Source organism: Eublepharis macularius, chromosome 1 (assembly GCF_028583425.1).
Source record: "Eublepharis macularius isolate TG4126 chromosome 1, MPM_Emac_v1.0, whole genome shotgun sequence".
NCBI lineage: Eukaryota > Metazoa > Chordata > Lepidosauria > Squamata > Eublepharidae > Eublepharis > Eublepharis macularius.
In genome coordinates this window covers 209,177,750-209,204,311 of record NC_072790.1, presented here as the reverse complement: position 1 = coordinate 209,204,311, position 26,562 = coordinate 209,177,750, and the positions used below count along the sequence as shown (strand labels likewise).

Below are 26,562 nucleotides of genomic sequence, written 5' to 3'. Positions count from 1 at the left end.
TTTCATCATGTAACATGAGGCACCTTTCAGAGAGGTTACTTCTGACGTGAAAATTCAGATGGTAAAAGCAAAAGGGTGGAACAAATGTGTGTGAGCAAACATTTGAGCCAGTTCGGTATTTTTGTCTCCAACACTAACTCATTTTCTGTTTAAGGTCAAATGGCTGGAGATCACACAAGACTGGAATTTCATAACATAGAGACAGGAATCATTACAGAACGCCGTTATTTGTCCTCAGTCCCTTCCAACTTCATTGGCCATCTGCAAAGCCTCACCTTCAATGGCATGGCATACATTGACTTGTGTAAAAATGGGGACATTGACTACTGTGAACTAAATGCCCGGTTTGGCTTCAGGAACATTATAGCTGATCCAGTCACCTTCAAGACAAAAGCCAGCTATGTCGCTCTTGCCACTTTGCAAGCCTACACCTCTATGCACCTGTTTTTCCAGTTCAAAACAACAGCCTTCGATGGGTTAATACTCTACAACAGTGGAGATGGGAATGACTTCATCGTGGTTGAGTTGGTGAAAGGGTACGTATATAGCTCAAGCACAACTGAAGCAGAGACTTGTGTGTGGAGCCTGGGGGAATGCATAGTAAAATATATGACCTAAAGAAGAGGTCTTTCTCTTTCCAATAGCTGTAAGCAGGGCCAGCTCCAGTTTTCGGTGACGCTGGGGAGAGAGTGCTCAGTGGCCCTCTTATGCCCACTACTAGGCTCCCTGTCTTGCAATCTGACCCATGTGCCCCCACCTGCCTGTATGTCCTTCCTTTGCCCACTTGCAAGCTCTTCCACCACCTGCAGTCACAACTGTCCACACTGCCTGCATGCCCTTTCCTCAGTGGTGCTGGGTGGTGGGGGCAGTTAGGAGTACCACTGCCATGGCCACCAGGAACACTGTTGCTTTGTGCTCCACCCACATACCCTTCTCCAGCAGCTCTAGGCAGCATATGCATCTGGGAGCAGAGGTGACAAAGCACTCGCATTGAAGGCAGTAGAAGGGTGTGAGTGCAGGCATCAGAGGAGATGTGAGAGTAGGGAGTCAGCAGCAATGGGCCCCACCAGAAGCCACAGGCCCTGGCAGCTGTCCCACCTTGCTGTGTGCTGAAGCTGGGCCTGGTTGTAAGCCAACAGATGAGGGTAATTTAGACATGACTGATGTACTAAGGTCCTGACTTAATAACCTGGCAGGTGTATTAGGGCACACTTAAAAACAGGAATGTGTTTGAGGCAATGACAGAAAGAGAGGTTGGTTTTCCTTTCCAGAACTGGTAATAACAATATATAAACCAGTTCTCAATGATCTTGCACAGAAATTACTGTCTGTTAAAAGTTTATCAAAGTGAAGCAACTGTGTGAAATGAACTTCAAACTGTACCCCTCTTGGATAGTTCAGAAATGACAGCAAAAATGAAACACACTTATTTCCCTTCTCTGGATGGAAGATCCCTATTTTTAAATAGCCCATAGAGAATTGAAGCAGGAAAGTGATGCCTTCTTTTAAATCTAAAGTGACTGCTTTCTGTTAGAACTGAACCCTTTCTTGCAAAACTGTGAAGTCGTCTCCCAACTGCAGCTTCTCCATTCCCAGTCTTGGAATAATGGAGAAAGGTGTATGTGGTGGTGAATATTGCCCTGCTTCAAGAGAGCATAATCTACAATGCAAATTTGTTTGGGATCCCTCACCCCTGACTGTTTCATCCAGCTTCCCATTCAATAAAGTTATGCTTGCCTGTTTCCACTCCCTGCTTTTAGGTATTTACACTATGTGTTTGATCTGGGCAATGGTGCAAACCTGATCAAGGGAAGTTCCAATAAGCCTCTGAATGACAACCAGTGGCACAATGTGATGATTTCACGGGACACCAATAACCTCCATACGGTGAAAATCGACACAAAAATCACAACGCAGAGCACAGCAGGAGCAAGAAACCTAGATCTAAAAAGTAAGTGGTTGAACTATGCACCCAAAAAGTTCTACTGGATCCTTCATATTGATAAGAAATATAATGCCATATTTATCTGTTGCCTCCAGTTGTACAAAATTTCTAAGCTTGCAAACTGTGCAGGGTTCGCCAAAGGCATAGATATTTAGAGACAAAATTAAAAGAAAGGTTATTCATTCTGGCTTGAGGTCTTTCTATACAACTAATCTGAAACAAGCAGCTTGATTGTGACAAACACTCGGTTGGGTTCTGTTTCAGTCACTTCTGGTCTCTGTTTTCTCATTGCTTGAGATCCAAAGAGTTGCCATGATCATTTAGGGATAATCTTTTCAGCAGTGAACACACCATATCCCAAATATGCTGTGGGATTTAAAGGGCTGCCATTTAAAGGGATTTTAAAGGGGTTTCCTCATAGCTGGACAACAAAAGAAGCTGCAGCGTGGGAATCTCTTTGCTGATATAGTTAAGTAGCATGGTACTTGGGGCTTTGTTAGTGATCATGAACCTACAACCTAGGGTTCCCAATTTTGGACTGGAAAATTCCTTAAAATTTGGAGCCTGGGGAGGGTAAGATTTGAGAAAGGATGGGACGTCAGTGGGGTCAGCAACTGAAGCCTCTTTCCAAGGCAGCCATTTTCTCCAGAAAACTGACCTCTCTAATCTGGAGATCAGTTGTAATTCAGGGAGATCTCCAGGCCCTGCCTGGTGGTTGGCATTGGCAACCCAAGGACAACCTGGAGGAAATTTAAAGTTTAGCTAAAATAATGATATCCCACAGATTTCAACAAAGCCAGCTTTCCATGTGTTGCCATATAAAAGAGTAAACCTCCCATAGGACAGCAGGATTCAGTGAAGGAGAGAAATGTACGCCTTTGGCATGTTCAAATATGAGAAGCATCCTATATCCATTTTTCAGAGGCATGGGCCTCTTACACGGCGTGCTTTGCTAGTATTATTATGCACATTAATATATAACTTACCTGGTCATTTGGTTTTGCATATAACAGAGAGCCAGTGTGATTGCCACAGAAGGGCCATCAAAAATAGCATTCCAGTGATTAGAAGTAGAATTTCTTGGATCTACAACTTGAAGGCTGTTTTCCTCTTGAAAGCCCATTTGTGGCAGTGGAGTAGGAAGTGGTACTCAGCTATGACTACAGAATTGCAGGCAAGGGGGAAGGTGCTCTGCATCCCAACTGTTGAGCATTGAGAAGAGGAGGGAGATGTTGGGTCATTGTGCATGGCTACTTCCCACCTGATGTGGCCCACTGATATCCGCTCCCTCCTGCATGGCACAGTTGGCCATCTAGCAGTCATGTACCTATGTGAGCCTGGCTCATTCTTCTTTCAATATTGAGGCCATCTCACAGATCTAACTAGCTTGGATGTTGAGCCATCTCCTCCCAGCCACTAAAAGGTGGCAAAAATTATGCATGGCCCCATGTTTTAAGGCCGCAGCGGCAGCTTTGGTGGGGCAGACTACAGATTGGCCAGTCTGAAGATGTCTGATTATGAAGATGCCTAGAATCATATGGAGAGTCCCCATCTGCTCTGCCCTTACATATTAAAAATACAGAGCAGAGGAATAGGTCTTTTTCATGGCAGCCAGCGAGGGGAGAACCAACCATGAAATGATATTTTCAGTGGCATTCACATTGCAGTTGGTATGTTTTCTCTGTGTAGGATTCTGGTCACACAGTGCTACTTATCTCTTGATGGGTCCAGCTGTGGCATTTTAACCAACCCATCTAAAGCTTTCACCACAAGTTAAGTAATATTTACTGATTGATTTACCTTATACCTCAGCTTTCTTCTCAATGAGAACCCAAAGTGGCTTACATTGTTTCCTTCTCCTCTATTTTATCCTCACAGCAGCTCAGTGAGGCATGTTAGACTGAGGTCTAAGGCCACCCAACAAGTTCCCATGGCGAAATGGAGATTTAAAGCTAAGTCTTCCAGATCCTAGTCCAACACTTTAACCATTAATCATACGCTAAATTGTTTTCATCACATGCCAGCCACACCCTTCACGTGGGAAGGTTGCTCAGCCTCACTCTGAACAATTCATCCAAAGTGCACAGGGGCCGAGGGACAACTCCAGCATAATATACTTGTGTATAATACCTAATATCTAGTAAAATATTAAATGGTATGTCTTCCTCAGTTGGCAAAAAACAGGATATCTGAACAGAGTATTCCATGCTAATTTCTGATTTTGATTCCACCTAACTAGCTCCTTGGGCCTTGTGTTGGATTAAGCTACTCTGCTCTGTCTTCTTTCTTCCTTTAAAACTGAGGTCCACAGCACTGATGCTACAGTGATTTATAATTTCCTTGTTTAGAACAGAAATGTGCATACTTGTAAGGCTCGACAGTCCTACAAATCCAACATCATTTCACGGCAGTTATCATACATCCAGAATTTTAAAAGAGATTCTGCACATACTCAAAATCTATTTTAGTCCAAAAAACATGTCTTTGAGGGAGCTAAGCAAAGGGTGATTTTGAAGGTTACAGGGGCTCCCCTTCCCCCCCCCCCCCCGATATTCTTCAGTGATGTTCATAGTGATGGACACAGTTCCAAACTAAGCTGAGTTTGCTCATTGTTACGTGTTCAGGCTGAGGCCCTACTTGGTAAAAAAAAAAAAATGAAAGGAGATTTATAAGGTAGGGGTATCATGCTTGTGGAAGGTATGTTTAGTGTTCAAGCTGAGCTCTGAAGATATTTGTATGAAAATCTGCCTTTCAAGGCTCATTCGAGTCTTTGCAAAGTTGCCACTACCGGTAGGTCTCTGGGAAGTCTGATTAGACTTGAGTTAGGTTTACCAATTAAGCAGTAAAAATGTTCAAAATTATGCTAGGAAAGGACTAACAATATCTGAGGTTTGCTATACACACATGCAGCTGGAATCAGGCAGTTCTACTATCAAGGCCAGTGCTGTCTATTCTGATCGGCAGTGGTTCTCAAGGGTGTCAGTTAAAGATGGTTTATATCAGTTCATTGTTTTAACTGGAGATAACAAGGAATGAATCTCCAGGAATTTTCCAATCCAGAGTTGGCAGCCCTGATTCAGGGTTGTGTGGCAGTGCTGAGTGCAGTATTCAATAAACATAGATTGTTAATGTAACTAGGAGTAGCATGAAGATTTGCTGTCGGGTTGGGACAATGGTAGCAAAATAGATTTGTATTACACTGTTCTTTTGGGAAACTTAGAGCAGGGTACATTGGGCTCTGAGAGTCAAACTAGAAAAGAGGCAGATCATGGTGCAGCCAAAGTCAGGGGAGAAGGATCTGAATCTTGCTACCTCTGCATAGATTCATATGTTGAATCTGTTGTACTCGTATTAATCTTGGAAGAGAATCTCTCTCATTCTCTCCATCCCTCCCTTCTTCCAAGGCACAGGAAAAGCCATTTAAGTAGGTGGAAAAGTGCATGCATGAACTGATTAAACTCTCTCCTGCCCCTCTGTGATGCTGGTAAGAAATGAGGCTATGTGTACCTGAAATTTATTTTTTTTAATACCACTGAGAATATCCAGCTATGGATCTCCCAGACTGTCTCATCTGTGTTGACACTGAGGCAGTTTCCAATCCAGGCACCAACGAGATTTAGACCTGCTTTAATAATGGGACAGCATCTCAGACCTTTCTCCTTGTCCATACCAGCCACTTCCAAAGCATGGGGTGTACTACTTTACAGAGGCACAGGCAATTGCCCAAAGAAGTTCAGCTTCTCTTTTTCCCAGTCAAAGTGTGGCTTGATGAGACCAAAAACAGAGTACTGGTCCTGGAATGGGCTATCTGTCCTGAGCAGACACAGCACAAATATCTCTTTGCTTTGTGCTTGAAAGCTTTTTCTTTGCCCATGTAAGACTGCTTCCTCCTGTCCATCTTGTTTGATCCGTTGGATCTTAAGCTACAGCCAAATCCCAAAGCTGCAGAATAAACCACCTGCCCATTTGTCTTACATCTTGGGCAGCTGTTCTCATGACTTGGAGAGACTCCCAGTGTCAGAATTTGATGCCTCCTGTCATTTTGGAACACCTGTGAGTTAGAACGGCCAGGTTTTGCGCTTTGAAGTATGGCTGATGACTTACAGGAGGAAGGTTCTGTGCAACTTGAAGGGCAGTTCACTCACCTTGGTACAATTTGGTTCAACAGAGCTTTATTCTCATGACTCTTTCACTTACAAACATTATACCTGCTTTGAAAGATACCATGCTTAATAAAAGCACTAGAGGGCACCATTATGTCACAAAACATAATTCTTGGTGCAGTCTCAGGGAAGAAGGGAGAAAAAAAAGACAACTTTCTCTAACAGCAGTTAAATTCGGCTGAAATATCCGGCCTGGATCCTTTGTTTTCTTCACATTCTAAATTTCATAATAATAAGTACCCTTCCATACAAAATCACTTTCTTTCTCATAGGAATTCTAACCTTAAGACTTCAAATGCAACCGCTGGCATGAGCACGTTGGCAATTGTAAACCATGGAATGGAATTGTAAGCACTTGTAGCAGTTCTCTTTTGCAACGGGACATGTGGGAAATACATGTGGGGGGACTAACGCACTATGCTGTTCTGCATGGCATTAGAAGTTAATTGCCTTTGAAGGAGTTTTATTTAATCACAGTAGATACAGAAATAATGTGAAAGAAACCAGTGGGCAAACAACACTGCCCAAGCCCTTTTTCTAACCAATTTATCCCCATGGAAGAAGTTGTTTTCAGTTTACTTATCTTTATTTTTATGTTGCATTTTAGGCTGAAAAGGCCCATTTGGGAGCTAATAAAATAAAATTAAATGTACATGGTAGTGAAAAGAGCCATCAAGCTGAAACCAACTTACCCCATAGGGTTTTCAAGGCAAGAGCAGTTCAGAGGTGGTTTGCCATTGCCTGCCTCTGCGTAGCAACCCTAGACTTCCATGATGGTCCACCATCCAAATATTAACCATGACCAATCCTGTTTAGCAGCTGAGATCTGATGAGATCAGGCTAGTCTGGACCATTTAAGTCAGGGCAATAAAATTAAATGAAAGGTATATTACTACCAATCAAATAAATCTCTAAAATACATAGCTTAAAGGGATGGTCATCTTTTAAAACAATGCCCTGCATACATGTGAATCTGTCCACTTTCTGTTCTTAGATCACTTTGCTGGCACAGGTAGGATAGATACTGCATTGTATTTGAGAAGGAGGAAAAGAAACAGACTGGACTAGGGGAAACTTGCTACTTCAACATGGGACATAAATACTTCTTCTGCTAGGAGATGCATAAGGAAGAATCAATGTTTTCCACTGCTGTAGAAACCCATGCCTTTGTGACAGCAGCAGCCATTACTTACTTGTTTGTTTATTAAAACATTGATACCCTGCCTTTCTATCTAGTTCAAGGATGCTTACAATAACAGTTCAAAACATTTCCAGTTAAAACCAAAGTAAAATAACAAACCCCAAGTCTCTCCTTCCCTCTCCTCTTAAAAGAGGACCAGTCCATACCCTCATTGCGAACTGATTTGTATACCTAGCAACCAACACACCTCGCATTTTAAAAAGACATCAGAGTGCCAAACTTAACAGGGCTGAGAGCCTAGAGTGAAGAATAAATAAGATAAGGGTAACACCACTGAGTAAGGGACCTATTAAGAGCCAAACTACAAGTGACGTCTTACACAGGTTGGACACTTGTCAGCTTCCCTCAAGTTTTGATGGGAAATGTAGGCATCCTGGTCTTGCAGCTGTAATGGAGAGCCAAGCTGTAAAACCAGGGCGCCTACATTTCCCATCAAAACTTGAGGGAAGCTGACAAGTGTCCAACCTGTGTAAGGCGTCACTCTAGCTTTGTGGGATCTGCTTCTCTGCCTAGTGCAGACTCTGGTCAGGAGGATTGCTCAGGATTGCTTCATGGCCATGGTCCTTCATATACATGGGATCACCTTTCTCCCTATTTTATGCCACAGCAGCTTTGCTTAACTGAACAGGGTCTTTGGCAGATACCATGCTGCTAGGCTTGCCATCCCCTCGCCCCTACCTTCTGCCCCTCGGTCCCACTCACCTGGCTGGTGAGTATGACATCATTTTCCAGCACAAATGTAGATCAGCAAGGTGCACTGAAGCCCAAAATCGCCTATTTGGAGGCTTCAGCACACCTGGTAAAGCCTCCAAATGGGTGATTTTTGGATTCAGCGCACTCCACAGCTTTTCATTCATGTTGGAAAATGATGTCATTTTCTAGTACAAGGGAGGAAATGCCAGGTGCATTGAAGCCAGTTCAGCAGGATAGGGGAGCATGGGAGTGCACACAAGAGTTATATACCCCACTGCCCCTGCCCCCAGCACCTCCACTTTGGCCTCTGGGGCCCTTAGCAATCCTATACCCTGCACATGGGCAAAATCAACAGGTGCCCATGCACATGCATTCTCAGAGGTGGCCTCCAGCTTATGGAATGGCCTGCCTGCAGAGGTCAGGAAAGCTCCCACTCTTCTAGCTTTTTGCACTCTATTCAAAACCAAATTATTCAAGAGGACATTTTGATACAAGTAAAAGGGCTGTGCTATAAAGAAATGGTTCTGAGTGATGCTTTGGTGAAGGGATAGGGATATTATACACTGCTGTGTACATCTGTTGCCACACATATGCTCCTACTGGGTAGTTTTTGAGTCATTTAATGTGTTGTATTAAATTCCTTATGTTTTGTTTTAGCGTTGATTCAGCTCGGTATTGGACTTCTGCTTGTTTTCAAATTTCTGCAATCCATACACTATTGTGTCATTTATTGAATGTCTCAGCCACTGATCATATTAATTTACATTGTGCAATCCATTTTAAGTCTCAGTGAGAAAGGTGGACTATAAATAATGTAAAACAAATAAACAAATAAATCTAAATGGTTGGGGCATTTAAATGACACAGAATCTACACAGCAATTCAGGCAACACTGAAAAGGGCTATGGTTGTTGTGGGTTTTCCGGGCTGTATTGCCGTGGTCTTGGCATTGTAGTTCCTGACGTTTCGCCAGCAGCTGTGGCTGGCATCTTCAGAGGTGTAGCACCAAAAGACAGGGATCTCTCAGTGTCACTGAAGTTGCCAGCCACAGCTGCTGGCGAAACGTCAGGAACTACAATGCCAAGACCACGGCAATACAGCCCGGAAAACCCACAACAACCATCGTTCTCCGGCCGTGAAAGCCTTTGACAATACACTGAAAAGGGCCTTAAGAGTAAAGGATTTGGGATGGCGGGGACTTCAGTTTGGGCAGAGATTGTGAGTAGCCACATTGGTTAAAAAAAAAGAAAATATTTTTTTTCAAAGCTTTTATTATGACTAGCAACAGTATAATAGTGTGCAAGTTTCCAAGCTCTATAGAACTATTATTCAAATTGGGTGTTTAAAAGAGGAGCAGGGGAAGATGTTTCAAGCCATGATGTTACATCCTCTTGGATTAATCTTGAGCAAGATGTGCTGCAGCCTTTGATTGAATTAGGTGGTACTAGGAGGAACTGAGGGCCAAGCTACACATGACGAATGACACTTGAACAGCAAGTGGATTGAGTGGAGGGCAAGTGAACAGGGAGAAATTCACTTGCCATTCAAGTGTCATTTGTCATGTGTAGCTTGGCCCTGAGACTAAGGCCGAATCCACACGACTCAAGTTTGCCGCTATTTTCCCACCACTTATCAGAGGGCTGTTCACATACTGTCACCTCAATCCCGCCATTCTTTCACATCTGTTGCGCTGCTCCTCAGATGAGTTTGTCATGCTTTCCAATGCTTCTCTTGTGCAGTTCTCACCATGGATGTGAACAAATAGAAGCAGTTCACAAAGAGACTGCCCCCTCTTAACCACCCCCACTTCCTTGTTTCTTGCCTTTCCGGAACACAGTCCCTCTTTGCCAAGCAATTCTTACGGTTCCAACTCTGTCTGAGACATGCCCGTGCCCCCGTCCACTTTATTGTTTTTTTAAAGGGTGCTTCCCTAGCGCTATTGCGCAATCCCATTTCAATTCCCAAGTGGTTTTGGAAGTGGTGTTGTAAAAGGCCCATGGAGGTATTGGGGGGGGCATTTTTATTACAATGAATAATGTTTTACTGCTGAAGGACAGCCTAGGTAATTTCTGATAAGTGGACTGTAGTTGCAAAGGTTGACTCTTTCCAGTTTTTTTTTAAAAAATTTAATTATCGGTATAGCGAAAAATCGCTATCCTATAAATATAGTTGAGCAGTAACACAGTAGTCTGTGGTAATTGGCCATGCAAACACCTGTGTCCCACCAATGTCTGCAATCTTTTTCAGTGACCCACTGTGCTCTCCTGGGGCTCTCTGACCAACAGAAAATGCTACTTCAGTCTCACATGGCCTGAACATGTAATGCAGTGTGGTGTTTTCTATGAATCAAACATATTTGCAATACAGCAGAAAATTGATACGGTGGAAATCTCTCATTAAATTAAAAAAGAAAGTCATGTTGTAATCGGCGACGGCGGATCTAGACCCGCCTCTTATCCCACTTTTCTCCCAGGGATGTGAACAAAGCATAGCGCAATGCTGACTCAGTAAGAAAGGGAATGTGAACACAGCCTGGGACATTGCGGGATAGAGTCCAGTGCAATAAATGCACAGGAAAACCGGAAGGTAGGGAAGTGTGGATTCGGCCTAAGTTGCACTTTTTTGTTTTGGGAGGAATAATGCAATAATAGTTGCCTTTATTTGAAAATCTATACAAATCAGCAGTTAATCAAATGTTTTTACCACACCAAACAGAACACACTGGTCCTTTACAAGGCTGAGACCAATGGAAACACATGATATAAACAAAACTAATGATTAATTTTGATGATGTATTAAGTAAAGACTTAATGGAAGCCAGAATGAGTAAGATTTACCAAGTGGGAAGGAGATAAGAAACCCCCATAAATACATTACCATCACAGAACAACTTCTTCCAGTTGAAAAATCCCTCTCTTGGTTGGCTAAATTCAGAATCCTCCCCAAACAGGCAGAGTTTGCAGGTAGCCTAATTGAGTCAAAGAAAATTCCAAAGTTTGGGAGAAAACAAAACCAAATTCATTGGTCAATATTTCCACCAATATTTTTGTGCCAATTGGCTAGTCCTATAATACTGATAAAATGCATATATAGTATAATCAAAACATAATAAAATACTCAACAATAAAATGTTTCATACCATGCTTTGCATTTTAAATTATGCAATCCACTATGGAAACAGGCTAAACACACCTTAAGCAAAGTACTTTATATAATATATCATGTATGAACATACGATATGGTTATATGTGAACACATTTACAAAAGATATACAATTAAATATTAAATACTCTTACAAACCATATTGAAATAACCAAACACAAGGAATAGCGAAGTCCACAATATGTTGATAGTAGATAGCCTTTAACTTGTGAGTTCCAACTTCAACACAATGTGCCATACATTTTAAACATCTGTGACAGGCTCACGGGTAGCCCCAGGTTACTCCTTGTTTCAGCTGAGCCTTTGTAAACCACAATTTCCACCCAAGACAGATAGCTTATCCAAAGGCACAACAATACCAACTCTAACTTTTTAAACCATATATGCCATTAATCCATTTTCCTCAGGACAGTATCCTTAAGTATTTCCCTCTGGCAACAATTCCTCCCCATCCATTGTTTCCACAAAAGAGAAGATAAGTGCTGGCAGAAACAAAAGTGCTTCCATGTGCTAGCTTTCTAGCATAATTGGAGCTCTGTCCTTTTCACCATACAGTTCTCTGTGTGGAAGAAGAGAGGATAGGGAACAGGAAAGTGGGAAGGTATCAGAATACTCAGGGAAACCCAACATTCCTTATTTCTTTCAAGCCATGATAGCTATAAGATACGATGCAAATGGAGGACTAGGCTTGTGTGCCTTTAATACTTTAATTCTTGGTGTTTGGGGTGGGGGGAATCAGTGGGAGGGCTTCTAGTGTCCCTTCTCCACTGGCAAACCTCTTGATGACACCTGGTTTTTTGGCCACTGTGTGACACAGAGTGTTGGACTGGATGGGCCATTGGCCTGATCCAACATGGCTTCTCTTATGTCAGGAGTGGCCAAACTGTGGCTCGGGAGCCACATGTGGCTCTTCTACACATATTGTGTGGCTCCCAGAGGTCACTGAGTATCACCGTGGCCATACATTTTTTTTTAGTCTAGTTTATTTCCTTTCCTTTCCTCCTTTCTTTCCATGTCTTTCCCTCCCTTTTCTTTTCCTTCCTTCTTTCATTCCATGTCTTTCATATTTTCAATAAAAATGTTGGGGGTTTTGGGTCTGACTCAGAAAATATCTGGGACCTTTGCGGGTGAAGTCTAGCAAGGATGTGATGTCACTTTTGTGATGTCACTTCCAAGTCAAAGGTCACGTGATGGTTCTTCCCAAGCTCCAACCCTTTCGATGAGGCCTCTTCCAGCATTCTGCACCAAAACCTCACCCCTTTCTGTGATGTCACTTTCAGAACACTCCCCCAAACCCACCTCCTCATCTGAAATCACTTCAATGCATCATGTCTTGTGGCTCTCAAACATCTGACGTCTATTCTGTGTGGCTCTTGCATTAAGCAAGTTTGGCCACCCTTGTCTTATGTTCTTATGTTCTTACCTGGAGATAATTAAGAGTTCCTGGTGCTGGGAAGCTTCCTATAGCTGCTTGGAAAGCTTCCCTACATAATCTCAGAAGGGGAGAGGGTGAACATGTGAATCTTCTGTATACTGCCTCAGATTCTTGTATTGTCAAGGTCAGTACTGGCTACTTTGACTAGCAATGGCCCTCCAGGGTCTCAGATCAGGGTTTTCACCTCATTTACTACCTGATCCTTTTAACTGAAGATGCTGAGGCTGACCAGCTACCCATGTGTGACTTCTAGCAGCAAAAGATCAGTTCTGTAATAAATCCCAGCATTCACAATCCCCTGCAAATGCCCTGTGATCCCTTACATGGGGTGAGATACCCGCAACAGCCCAATGTGACTGGTAACAAAAATCTCTGTGGACAGAAAAGAAGTGCCTAGTTTGTATTTGTGAATTGATTCTTGAGGCCAGTTTGTTTGTTAGGTTCTTAGCAGTATCAGAGCATGTATTGATATGATTGTAAACAAAAATGTCTTTAAATGAATGGGAAACAATATGCATTAATGCAAACTAAAACAGTGAAAAATTCTGACACATTAAAAATAGCATATTTGCTTTCACAGCAGAATGTTTTAAACATGCAATATCCACAAAAAATAAGAGGAGCAACGCCTACTTAAGATATCTTTTATTGTGTTGTTACCCTTTTTGAACATCCCTTTCCTTTGTTCAGGCCCTCTGTGCAAAAACCAACTAATCCAACAGCTTTACTTTTGAGAATTTCCACTATTTATTCCACACCCCATATATCTTGTGTGTGTTGTGATGGTGCAGCACAATTTATGAACACAAGCAATTTAAGGCAATATGCACATTCATCGGCCTGTGACTGGTTTTAAAACAAATGAGTGTGTCTGAGCATTGCTGTTACCATATCCTTGCATGCTTGTTCTGTTCTGCTCAGCTGTCCCTTATGATGATTCCCCAGTGATAAGGAAAGAGCAAACAATATTTTACTTACCTCTCATGTCACACAAGAGAGTGAGCAGACTTTTTGTGCATCCAAATGATTTACTGAATGTGTCGCCTCCTTCTACAGGTGGAAACTGAACCGCAAATGATTTCAATTTTCCATTAGATTAGTTCCCATTGTTTTTTATAAGGCACCTTTTATTAATTTATACCACTATGTGCCTCTGTGTACGTATATTTTTCCTCTTCCAAGGTCAGTATAGAAGGTCTGTTTAAGTACCCAAAACTTCCATTGAACAGGAGAGGGCAAAAAAAAAAAAAAAAAGGCAGAAAGGAAATGCATGCAGGGTCAGACAAACAAGCAGCTGTCATGTCTGTTGTCCAAATCAACATGCACAAGTTAATCCCAGTGACCTTGCCACAGGGCGATGAACTGACCATGTAGAGAGAGTATTGTCTTACAGCTGCAGAATTCTAATTACTGTTACATCACCCTTGCTCATGAGGTATCAGCCTTCATAAGTCTCTCTAGCACCAGTCATCTTGCTAAGGATAGAAATCAATGGCCATCTCTCTCATTACATTCACAGAACGTACAACAGCAGGGGGAAAGGTGAGGCATTATTGTTTAGAGAATTTGGAGAGGAATTCAGAGTGTCTTCTGTTTGTTCTGGGGATTCTTGGGGAAAATGCCAATAGAGGCGAACACAGGAATTTTCTTACTTACTTACATATTATTTATAGCCCACCTTTCTCACTGAGACTCAAGGTGGATTACATCGTATAAGTGAAATACATTCAGGGCCAGCGCGCCCATTGAGGCCAGGTAGGCGGTGGCTTCAGGGCGTGAGGGCACTGGAGAGGCACCGGAGGGGGTGTCAGGGGCTGAGGCGCATGCCACGGAGCTGGTGTGGCTGGCCCGCAGCTGCAGCTGCAGCCAGCCAGCCAGCCCCATGCTGCTGCCACTGCTGCTACATGCCCCCAGCCAGGCGCAGCAGCCACAAGCCACTGCTGGTGCAGAGCGCGGAGCAGCCTCTGCCCACCACCCCAGCCATCCACCAGCGAATGCCCCCGGCTTGCACTGCGCAATGACATCATCGCACAATGACATCATTGCACAGTCAGTGGCGCGCGCGTGGGGGGTTGCCACAGGCACCAGAAACCCTGGCGCTGGCAGTGAATACATTCAACAGAATGGGGCATCCAATAAACACTGCAATAGGGTTTGAACTGCAAAAATCTTAAAGCCAGGAGAAACAGAGCTGAAACAACCTTGAAACAAAGCATTAACGTTTAAACATGACACATTAAATCATGTAAAAATTACATAGTAGAAGCATATTTTACAGCAACAGAATTTAGTAGTATAGTCCACAGTCCCTATTCCTTTTCCGAAGCATCTTTCTGACCCATTTCATTACAATACAGTCCTATTACCTGCAGAAGAAAACCCCTATTGAACATCTCAGGTTTGCATAGTTTGAGGAAAGCCAAGAGAGTGTGAGCCTTCCTAACCTAATGGTCAGGGAATTCCCTAATTGAGGGCTACAAGACAGAATGTGTGCGCACAGGCAATTATTGATTTTGCCCTTTTGCAGGGGGGCCCTATTCAAATGAGCAAAGCTGTCAGAGTAAAGCATAGGGAGAGAAATGTTCTTGCATATTAGATAGTCCACGGCTATAAAAGGTTTTGTATGTTTTCTCTAGAGCAAGCTCTGGGGTAGTTTGGACAGCCTTGAGTGCTTGGTACATGGGTTCTCATACAAAAGGATAAGTGTGGTCTTCCAGTTCTGACTTCAAAACCTAATGGTATGTTCTCCTTCTCTTCCTCAGAGAAGGTGATGGAAATGTTCTTCTCAGTTACTTTTCCTAGCAAATTCAGAGGCTTCTTGAAGTCATTTTCAGAGGGGTTATTTGAAAGGATCTACTGAAAAATGAGTCTTTGAGGCCTGACACACATACATACAACTCACCTAAAATATTTTTGATCTGTTTGCAGATTCTTGAGAAAAAGATTTAATAAAAATTCCTCCACAGTTTTATTCAGTGGGACCAACAAGATAGCAATACCATACAGAAGTAATCGAGAGAATTTTTTCCTCTGTTGCTGAAATTCATATGGCGGGGGGAGGGATCCTATTGTGGCAATGGCTGATATTCCAGCTGTGTTGTCTTCCTGTATTGGATACAGAAGAGTCACACAGCGATAAGTATAGGAAAATTTGGAATTTCAACTGGCAGTGAGTGGCAGACTATAACTAAGGAAAACAGAACAAAGTAAAAGCGACGAGAATGTTGCAAAACAGCTTTCTTATTATTTTTCTGCTAGGCCCTAACAGATGCTACTGTAATGGTGAAACTTCTTTCATCCTGTGGAGAAAGAAAAATGGGGCTTTACATTTCTCTGCAATAATCAGAATACTGACTATGTATTTTATGAAGGTTCTGCAACTGGCTTTAATTAAAAATGCACAGAAGGAATCAACTAGATGGGCAAGCTATAGCAAGAGCAATGTAACATGTAAGAAATACACACTCTGAAATTTGAACTGTGCCTACAAACATACACACTCATACACAGCTTACACCCCCATGTATACGTAACATTGCATTTTTGTGATGGATAAACTGCATTGACAGCCAGTCTTGGCTGAAAAGTGAGGTATATACAGAATAAATATTTTATCTGTTTTTGCAGACATATTCTCAAATCATTTCAATCAGAACAAAGAAGCATAAAAGCCATTTTCTTCTGACCTACAGTGCTTGAAATTCTGACCCAAGGAGGCTGGTCTACCCTTGTTCCTTCTTCCTTTCCATTCCAAGCACTGTGATTGGCACCTTATTTGTTATGTGAAAGGCACATTGCAACAAACACTTATATGGCAGTTACATTATGTATATATTTACCATTTAGCATGCACCACCAACTTCCTCTCCTACTCTGTTGGACAAGCAGAGCACTCTAGTTTTCAATCTGCTTAATCTCTGTCAATATACATGTCTTCCAACTCTCTAACAAAATTTTGGAGTCAGAAAGTCCGTAAGATTCTGTTGCATAGGAATAACTATGCTTCCCTAGGTGTCTTTTATTTTTATGCATTTTTGAGCCTCAGAGTCCAACCCTTTGAAACAACTGAACGTGATATAACACACAGCCAATGGCATGATTCAGATGACGGATACCTCCAGGAGGTACAGCAAACTTTACAGTGCAGTCCTAAGCAAAGTTAAACCCTTCTAATGCCATCTAAGTCAATGGAGCTAGAAGAATAGAACTACACTCACGACCGCACTGCTGGAAACACACTTCATGGTTGCACCTCATTAAAAATTTAGCTTTCCTCATCAAATTCAGAATAACCGAGAAAGAATCAGGAAAACCACTGTGGTGTAGTGATTAGAGTGCCCAACTAGGAGTGGGGGAGACTTGAGTTCAAATTCCTGTTCTGCCATGAATCTTGCTGGGTGGCCTTAGGCCAGTCAAGTTTCTTTTAGCATATCCTTCCTCACAGGGTTGTTGTGAGCATAAAATGGAGGTGGGAGAAGGGTCAGAGAATCACAGAGCTAGAAGGGACCCTAAGGGTCATTTAGTCCAAACTCCTGCACAATGCAGGAAATCCACAGCTACCCCCCACAGTCCCTGCTCATTGCCAAAAGGAAGGCAGAAAATCACCAGGATCCCTAGCCATTCAGACCCAGGGGAAAATTCCATCCTGACCTTAAAGTGGACATGGGCATTACCCTGAGCACGTTAGTAAGGCTGTATGCTCCACTAAGGCATTTGGAAGCAGGGCATGTAAAAATGTAATACATGAATCATTGTACCTAATTTTGAACAGTGGCCTCGGAATGTGAATCAAAACATCTGCATAAAAGGCCCATGTACAAATAGAAGCATTTTCCTGTTGCAGAAAACTATGAAATGTTAGAAAGAAGGTTAAAAAACCCTAACATTATATAAGACATTGGTCTAATAATTCCATTGAGATCTTTTGATACTATATTGTGAGAACTCTCCTGTCATTTTGTGGGTTGCTATTTAACCCCCAACAAAACTGCTAAGGATTCCTAGTCTCAGTTAGTGGCAGCACAGGGGAGGGAGGGTCAAGGATAGTGTTATTCAAATAGGAGGTCTCCTTAATTATTTTGGGGAAATAGCATTAAAGGAGACAAGTGAGAGGGGGTAACTGGGATTCTCCACCCATGTATACAGGAATTATTCAATTAGAGAACTCTCAAATAAACAGGCAAATGTTCAAAAAGAAGAGTTTTTTATTAAATGAGAAATAAAAGGCAAGCATACAAAAACACGCAGCATACACACAGAGCTAAATAAGAAATCAATGAGGAAACGGGAGAGCAGTTTTGGAGGAAGGGCACTAATTACCTGTTTCAGAGAGAAGAGAAAGTCTGCAGAGGAGCAGCAAAACAACCAGTGTTTCATAGAGAAAAGAAGCCCAAACAGATTGGGGATGCATGGATGCAAGCCCCGGTGCCAGGGTTTCTGATGTGATGATGTCATCACGCAGTGCCGCCAGCGGGTGGCTGGGGCGGAACAAGGAGGCTGCCAATGCGCCACATGCCGCCCCAGCCACCTGTTGTCCCTGGCCCATGGCTGCTGCGCCCGCCCAGAGGCGGGCGGCGGTGGCAGTGGCAGTGGTGGCAGCAGCAGTGGTGTGGGGCTGGCCAGCGGTGGGGCGGGACACCCCCTCTGGCCCCGTGGCACCCGTGGCCCCTGCCTCACTGCCTCAACGGTGGCACCGGCCCTGCACGGATGGGTACCAAGGCGCACACATACACATAACTTAGGCAGCCGAGTTACAGGGCAAAACATACCCTAGGGCAAAACTGACATTTTTGCACCAAAACAATGGCTTAATGGCTTGTCCAGAGGTAGGACAATACCTTGGGAAATAACTGATTTGACTATCTGAGAGGAAGTGTAGGTAAAAATATTGCTTGAAGACCTGGTAAGTACTGGGCAGGAAGGCTATCAGATATACTGAATAGCCTGATTAGGTAAGTGGGAGAGAAAAGGTGGAGGAAAGTATTAATGAGATTAGGCAAGGAGGTGTCTCAGGAAGCCTCATTAATCTCTGCTTCTCTCTGGGGCGTGGAGGGATGTCAGTGACTCATTCCTCCCTCTCCCTATGACTCATGGCTTGGTAACTTTTCAGTCTCCCAGCCGTCTGGCATCCTCTTTGCCTGGGGCCAAGCAGTGCCTGAGACTTTTGGCAAGGGGTTTATGATATTTAATATCTATAAACTGCTCTTGCATTGTGGGGAGGAAGGGCTGACTGCTAACAAGTGGAAGAAAGGAAAGAAAAGAAACCGCCCTGCGCCCATCTGTGGGGGAGGGTGGGGTATAAATCGAATCAAATAAATGAATGAATAAATAAATAAATAATAGTTGGAGGGGGTGGAGCAAAAGGAGAAAGTTGGATATGGGGAAGAGGAAAAGAAAAAGGTGGATGGGAGAGGGGCAGAAGCTGGGAGGGGGAGAATCAGAAAGTGGAGGTGAAAAAGAAAGTGTAAGGGCTGCCAGTGGGAGGGAAAGCTGAAGACTGAGGGAGACTGCATAGGTGGGAGACAGAGGAGAAAAGTAAAGGGGAGACAGGGAATGCAGAAATGAGATTCAGTCTCCCCCATGATTATTATAATCCCCCTGCTTATAATAGTGCAATCTATTGAAGTTAATGGGCTTAGAAGCATGTAATACTGCTTAGGATAACACAGTTAGTCATCTACCAGAAGTAACAGATGGTGTCCTACATATGCTATTTGGCCATCTCACTATGTATTTGTCCATCTATTACATGCAATTAGACTGGGCATTATTTACAAACAAACGAAGCTCTTTTCCTTGCAACATTGTATGACACACTTGCCTAGCTTGCTTCGGTTCCTCGTATTCCTATAGATTTCCACTTCCAGGCAAGTCATGACTTGAGAAATGATTTCCAGGGGACTAACTGGGAATTATATTTTTCCCTATATATTGTGGATTAAGCCTGCTGAAATATGTTTGTGTGTGAGTAATCTATATGAAACATGAGATGTGAATAGAAGGCAAAAAGAAAGATACCCGTTTTTAAGAAATACATAGAAGTAGTTTGGGGTAGATTCTAAGTCTCTCCAACCCCAAACTTCTTCACCATAGTTGAAGGATGACCTTACTTGAATATATTTTCTGTGATGGATCTATTAGGAAGCCTCGTTTTGTATAATAACATTTCAGGATAGCACTAATTGATCTTAAAGTTCTAGATTTAGATAAGGCCAAATGAGCCTTCCAGAATAGTTTCACTGAAGGTTACCCCCAAATATTTAAAGGTGCTACATTGGTATGTAGTGACTCCATCTATGGTCCACTTGAACCTGTGGGTCTTTCTCCTGAAGACCATGACTTTGTTTTATCATAATTGGTGTTTAAGGCCTCTTTTTAAAAGAAATGTATAGAAGAAAAAGGGAAAGCTGGTGGCTTGGGTTGTGAACTGTCAATAATTTTTAAAGTTGTTCTCCTCCTAAGAAAGAAGACTGACAAGACTCATAAGAAGATAAACTATGAAACAGAGACAAGCATTTCTAGTTCCAGATATATGTGTGTGTGTGGGGGGGGGGTGTTATGTACCCTCAAAGTTACCTCTGACCGATGGCAACCCTATGAATGAAAGACTTCCAAAATGTCCTATCATTAACAGACTTCCTCAGATCTTGCAAACTGTAGGATGTTGCATCTTTTATTGAGTCCAGCTGTCTTGTTTTGGGTCTTGCTCTCTTCCTACTGCCTTCTACTTTTCCTAGCATTATTCACTTTTCTTCTCATAATGTGACCAAAGTACAATAACCTCAGTTTTATCATTTTAGCTTCTAGGGAGTATTCAGGTTTCAATGGATCTAGAACCCACTAATTTGTCTTTTTGGCTGTCTATGGTATCTGCAAAACTCTCCTCCAGCACCACATTTCAAATGAATCAATTTTCTTCCCGTCAACTTTCTTCATTGTCCAACTTTCACATCCATACGTAGTAGTGGGATTAGTTTCAATTATCTTGATCTTGGTCCCCCAAGAGACTTCCTTATCTTTAAGGTTCTTTTCTAGTTCCCTCACAACTGCTCTTCCAAGTCTTACTCTTCTTCTGTTTTCTTGTTTGTAGTCTCCAGATACGTATGCAGGGAGTAAAAGACAGACTTCTGTGGGAGCCAGAACTCTAGTTTCTAGAGGATTTGAAAGATGTGTCATAGCCTGAGAGCATCCTTGTCTATCAGTAGTTCTCAGTATACCTCCAAATTTTTACTCCAGAGTTTGTGTGTGTTTGTATATCTGTGAAGACAGTCTTTAAACTTCATTGGAAACAGTACAGATCTCTAATCCAAAACATTGGGCATGCTTACCAGACTAAAATTTCCAGAGAAATAAAGAGTATTTATACAATACTACAAAATAAGCATACAACTATAGTGTAGATAAAGTACAAGAACTTAGATGCTGACATCTTGCTTCAGCAGCCATAAAACATAAAACAGAACCAGGTTCATAGAGAGAAAACAGCACATGCAGCCATGTCAGTTTCAACTTTAGTTTTGATGGGACTTCTCTCCTCCATTCTGTCTAGTATAATATATTTGAAGCTAAAAATCTTGCACAGATTAACTTTTGATTTTTCCATATTCTTCTGTCAGTGATCATTGCATCAAAGAATTTCATAGCAGTGGCCCTTAAATCATTACTCTAGTTGCCTAGTGAAGTTGGCCAGATTTAGGATGCTAGATCTTTTAAATAATGTTCAAATACATTTTTAAGGCAAACATTTTATTGTTGTTGTGCCAATTTGGTTTTATCGATTGCTATCTTTTTTCTGCATAGTCTTTCCATTGGATAGTTTCATTGATTGTACCTTAGTTTGATTGTTGCTTCCCACCTTGAGAATTGTTACACTGAGAAGCAAGCTGTACATTTTCTAACCAATTTTGTTAAAGTACCAGATTCCTCCATTGGCAGAATTTAGTGCTGAGAACTAATCCTTGCCCAGCAGGCAGAGCTGGTATATGCCATTAAGATTGGAATTCTGAACTGTCACTGCAACCAATCACATATTGTCTAATAGAATTCAGCATGTAAGTCAGGGTCATAATGGAGTCAGTTTTTCAGCCTGATCCATATCAATAGTTCTCACTATAGAGGCAGGGAGGTACTTAAATGACAATTCCAGCACACATGGTGACTTCTCTTAGATGATTCGCTTAGGAGATGGGGGTAGTCAGGGATTCCCCTTGGACCAGCACGGCAATTGTCTCATGTAGCCGGTATGAAAGTGTTGTGCATGTACAGCTTTGTGGCATATGCTTCCAAAATTCCCCTTAACTGAATTTTACTGCAAATTTTGGAAGTGTAAATTAGTTGTTCTTGTTTCCAAACTGAAACCATTATGTTAGGAATTTTCAGTTCTTTATTTCTTATATTCTTCTTTTATAGAAGAGGGCTGCTCATGTTTGATTTGCCGCAGCTCTGCTCGTGGATATTTATTTATGCATTGATAAAACACTGGGGAAAAGTAGTGTTGGCTTGATCATAAATATGACTGCATCAGGATTATTTTTGCATGGGGTTTTGCCAATGCATAGGATGAGCTTCAATAAACCATCATATTAAAAAGAACACTGATGCAATCAGCCTAGTGTATCAACACACTTTTTTTGCTTTGTTTTATCAGTACTCATGTGCACATTGGTAATACAGAAGTAGAAAATATGGAAATGATCTGAAGGTGGTGACAAACTGCATTTGTTTCAGTTTTGGAAGTAATTTTAGAAATCCTCCTACCTACACTGAAATTGAAAGGAACGAAATACGGCATAGAAAGAACTGCCAGAACAGTAAAGCAAGGAATGAGCAAAATCTGCTCAGTGCTAATTGTTGTTAAATTCATTCCAATCCCACCCTTCCTTTGGTGAGTTCCCAACAACACTGCACAGTACATTAGGCTGAGTGTGGAGACTGACCAAGGTGGGCATCATGGCGAACTAGAGCTTTGAAACCAGGTCCCAGTTGCCTTGCAAAAAGAATCCCCTTTTGTTCTTAGGGCAAAGAACATAGGATATGACTGTTAGTGAAAAAGCTCCCTGATAGGCGCTTACAGTGACTCCAGGCAGGAAACAAAAAGGCTGCAAGTGGTGAGCTGAGAAGGGAAGGAATGCACATGTAGGAAGCCATAAACTGCAGTGAGATGACATTAATCTATCAGGGGAGCAGCACCAAGTGTAACATTGGGACTAAAAAAGGAGTTTAACCTTCAGCCTAGATTTTGACAGACTGTCAAATTAGCAGCAGAAGATCCTGGTGCAACCTTCACCCTCCTCATTGCGTCAATCAGTGAAATGAACCATTGCAAGGCACCCACTTCATCTTGATCATATCACATGTCACTGTGAACTGGCGTATCAGGCTCCCTTGTAATATTAAAGAGTTGTGTCAGTCAAGGCAGAGGGGAAGGATTTTGGCTTGTGTTTGGCAATGCAGAGGCACAAGCTTGTGCTGAGAGGACAAAATGGCTTTGGTTGACAATCGCAGACCCCTTTCCAGATCTTTATGTGTCTGGGACTAGCAGTTCCGCTGCCGCTACTGTGGCCGATCACCACAAATGAGCAAAATTCTCCTGTCCCCTTCCTATGGCCAAAAGCAGAACTCAGGAAGGGACAGTGCAGATAAGGGGTGGGGGGCTCTCTGGAAGATATAGAAAGGCTTTATTTTCAGTGACTGAGATTTCCAAGGGCAGGAAGTAGGTTCAGCCTCTACTCCAACAATGTCCACAGTGCAAAAGTTTAGCTTATTTAAAATATACTCCACTTACTAACAACAAATTCTTGAGGCAACTTGCAACAAAATCCCACCAAATGCCCAGTGAAAACAGCACCATGTTGTCTTTGTGCCTAAAGACTATCAGAACAAGCACTAGGCGGACAAGTATTGTGAGGTGGCTCACCAACTTAACCTGCAGATTGCTAGGGGTTTATTTTTGTTTGTTTTTCCCATTTGTGTTCCTTTAGGTGTTTGGTGGTGGATGGTGTTAGTACTTTCCCCCAAGGTCAGTTGCTGCTCTAGAGCTTTCTGCAAATGTTGGAACAGGCCTTTGAAGTTTGAGTGGTGTCAAAAAGGAACTGGATGCTAGTTCGAGTTTTGTAATGAGAGGGACATGAGTAATGAATGTCTTGATTTTGGGGAAGTTGGATGGCTCTGCTGTGATATTAGATTGTTCATGATTTTAAAGGTTGTAAGCCGATTTTAAAGGTAAGTCCTCTGGTCCAAGGGGAAAAGTGGCAGATAAATATTTTAAATAAATTAATTAATAAGAGAAAGTTGTTCCTAGGCCAGTAAGAGCAAAAACCTGCTTTCTACCCTGAATACTCAGTGTCCCCTAGCTGTCACTGAATGGGATCCCACTGGGTGGGACAATGTGTCTCTGTGTGCACTGTATCCCCCAGAGTTCCTGTCAACATTTGTACCATCCCATCCCACAGTCCCCAGCTTTCATGACTGGTCTGTTGAAGGCTCTGGATCATGTCTCTCAGCTTTTGTGGAGCTCTGAAGGAGGGACTGGTATTTGACTAATCATTGGATCAGCTTAGGAGAATTCCTGTAACAACAGAGCTGCCTCAAAGCTGCTGAAGAAGACCTCTCAATTAAATTAAATTGTCCAACTTTTTAAAAACTTTGTGTTCATTTTTAAAGATATTAGCTTTGTAGCACTTTCCAGAGATGGGGGGAGGGGGAGGAAATAAGTGACGAAGGAGAACAGCCTCTGTGTGACATCTAAAATATCAACCTAACCAGAACTGTACCCAAGAAATAATGTCCAAGGGTTTGGTAGGGTTGACTGACATGGAGTTCACAGAAGCTGAAGACATTGCCTGTTTAGATACTCAGAAAGTTTGCGTACTAAAGTTTTTAGGGGGGGCATGTTTATGAGGGGGGAAATTAGCTGAATATCTGAAGCATACAGTAAGAACTCTTGTAAAAATGGATTTAGCTCTGCCAAATCCTCTCTTGAAACCCTTTTCCAAAAGTAACATTCTAGAGAAGACTTTTTTAAAAAAATCCTGGTAATGAAGACACTGGCTTGTTGAATCATCTCCACTCATTGCCTTTCTCTTCCTCTGTCCCCCACCCCAATTCCTCACAGCTGGCACTATATCTGAATGAACAGTGTTATTTCATTCTGAATAATGAGGTTTACATGGTGTGACAACTTGAAGAGGTAGCCAGATATGCAATGAGTAAAGCTATTATGATAGAGCAATCTTCTTAACTGACCACCCACAAATATCTGCTCTATCTTCTATTTGAAGCACATTTTGTATGCTGTTGGCACTGTAGGAGACAGTGACTAAATGCACCTCTTTCCTGATCAGAAACACAAAGACATCCATTTTCATTTTTAAAAAAGTTCTACAACCATCCTTTAACCTCCCATGCACACTCTAGGCACAGTGCTGTGGCTGGTAATTCAGACAGATGAATTAACAGGTCATTAGCGGGGGCTAATGCCACTCCCCCCCCCAAAAAACCCACAAGTGAACAAGATTTTTCACTACTAGGTTGACAGAAGGCATACACAATCATGCATGCCAATCTACTCCTATTTTAAAAGCATTTGATTTGGCTAAGAGGAGCACAAATCCATGTTCATAGATGACTCAAAGATTAAGCATGGTCACTCGCTCCCAAGTCCCAAGAGGAGGCACATTACTTCCTCCTTTCATATATATGCTCTGCCGAGACCCTAATAATGGTGGGTAATTATTATTATTATTTTGGATAAGGATAGCATCTGGGTCTCTTCTGAGGGTGTAGAGTTGGATGTTGTTTACAGTTGGTTCTAGAAATAGGAAAAGCTGATGTCCAATTTGGAATTTTAAATTCCAGTTTCTTTTTACAAAATTCTACTTCTGGGCCTTTGAAAGGGTTTCAGTATGCATCCGTTGCTTTGCATTTGTAGAGATGTCTGAATCCTGTCCCTATTGATTTCCTTTCGACTTTATTTATTAAAGAAGTAAATTTATTTATTAAATAAATGCCACCTCTCAGGCAGTGAACATCAAAACATTAAAATGTTTTGACATTAAAATAGCATTTACAATAATATATTAAATAATTCTATACAATATATAAACACACAACACAAAAACCAAGGAAGAAGGTAAATAACAGTTATTGGAGATATGCCAAATAAAAATAATTTTTTACCCATTGGTGGAAAACAACTATAGAGGGAGGGGGGGCCAAAGTTCATGGTTTCCACAGACTTCCTGGGATTTGCTGGCAGCATGAGATAGAGTTCAGCGTCATCCAGATACTGGTGGCAACTCATCCCAGTTCTCTGGATGACCTTTCCCACAGCTTTACATAGATGTTGAAAAGCATGGTGGACAAAAAGAAACTTGCAGGACCCTGTAGGCCAGAAACCCAGAGACGGAACACCAGTCCCCACAGTCTGGAGCTTACCTTCAAGGCGGGACTGGAAGCATTTGCAGAACTGTGCTTCCCAGTCCCAATCTTGAAAAGTGGTGTAGAAGGATACCATGATCAATGGTATCAAAAGCTGCTGAAAGGTCCAGGAGAATTAACAGGATTACATTCCCCCTGTCCATATCCTACTGCAGATCATCCCCCAGGGTGACCAAGGCCATTTCAGTCCCATAACAGGCCTGAAACCAGATTGGAAGGGATCCATACAATCCGCTTCATTCAGGAAGCCCTGAAGTTGCTCAGCCACCTCTCGTTCAATAACCTTGCTGAAGAATGGTACATTGGAGACTGGATGGTAGTTATTAAACTCTAGGCAACTTATTCAACTTTAGGCAATATTTCAGATGAACAAGCCCGAGCATTCCTACCATTAAAAAGATCAGGCAGACTCTGCATACCCACATTTCTCAGTGATTTTCTATGTGCTCACACATGTGCGTGTGCATTCACTGGTGTCCTGTGGTGCTTTGAATTACTGCCTTGGTGGATGTGTGTGTAGATCACG

At 42.2% G+C, this 26,562-nt stretch overlaps 1 protein-coding gene across 1 annotated transcript in view; it reads left to right on the top strand.

The window, feature by feature from the left end:
* The window catches only part of NRXN1 (neurexin 1), a 1,172,093-nt gene that overhangs the window by 569,028 nt on the left and 576,503 nt on the right, over positions 1-26,562 (top strand). The window contains exons 11-12 of the mRNA XM_054986029.1: positions 155-536; positions 1,761-1,951. Coding sequence (XP_054842004.1) covers positions 155-536; positions 1,761-1,951 — 573 coding nt within the window. The remainder of the gene's footprint in view (positions 1-154; positions 537-1,760; positions 1,952-26,562) is intronic.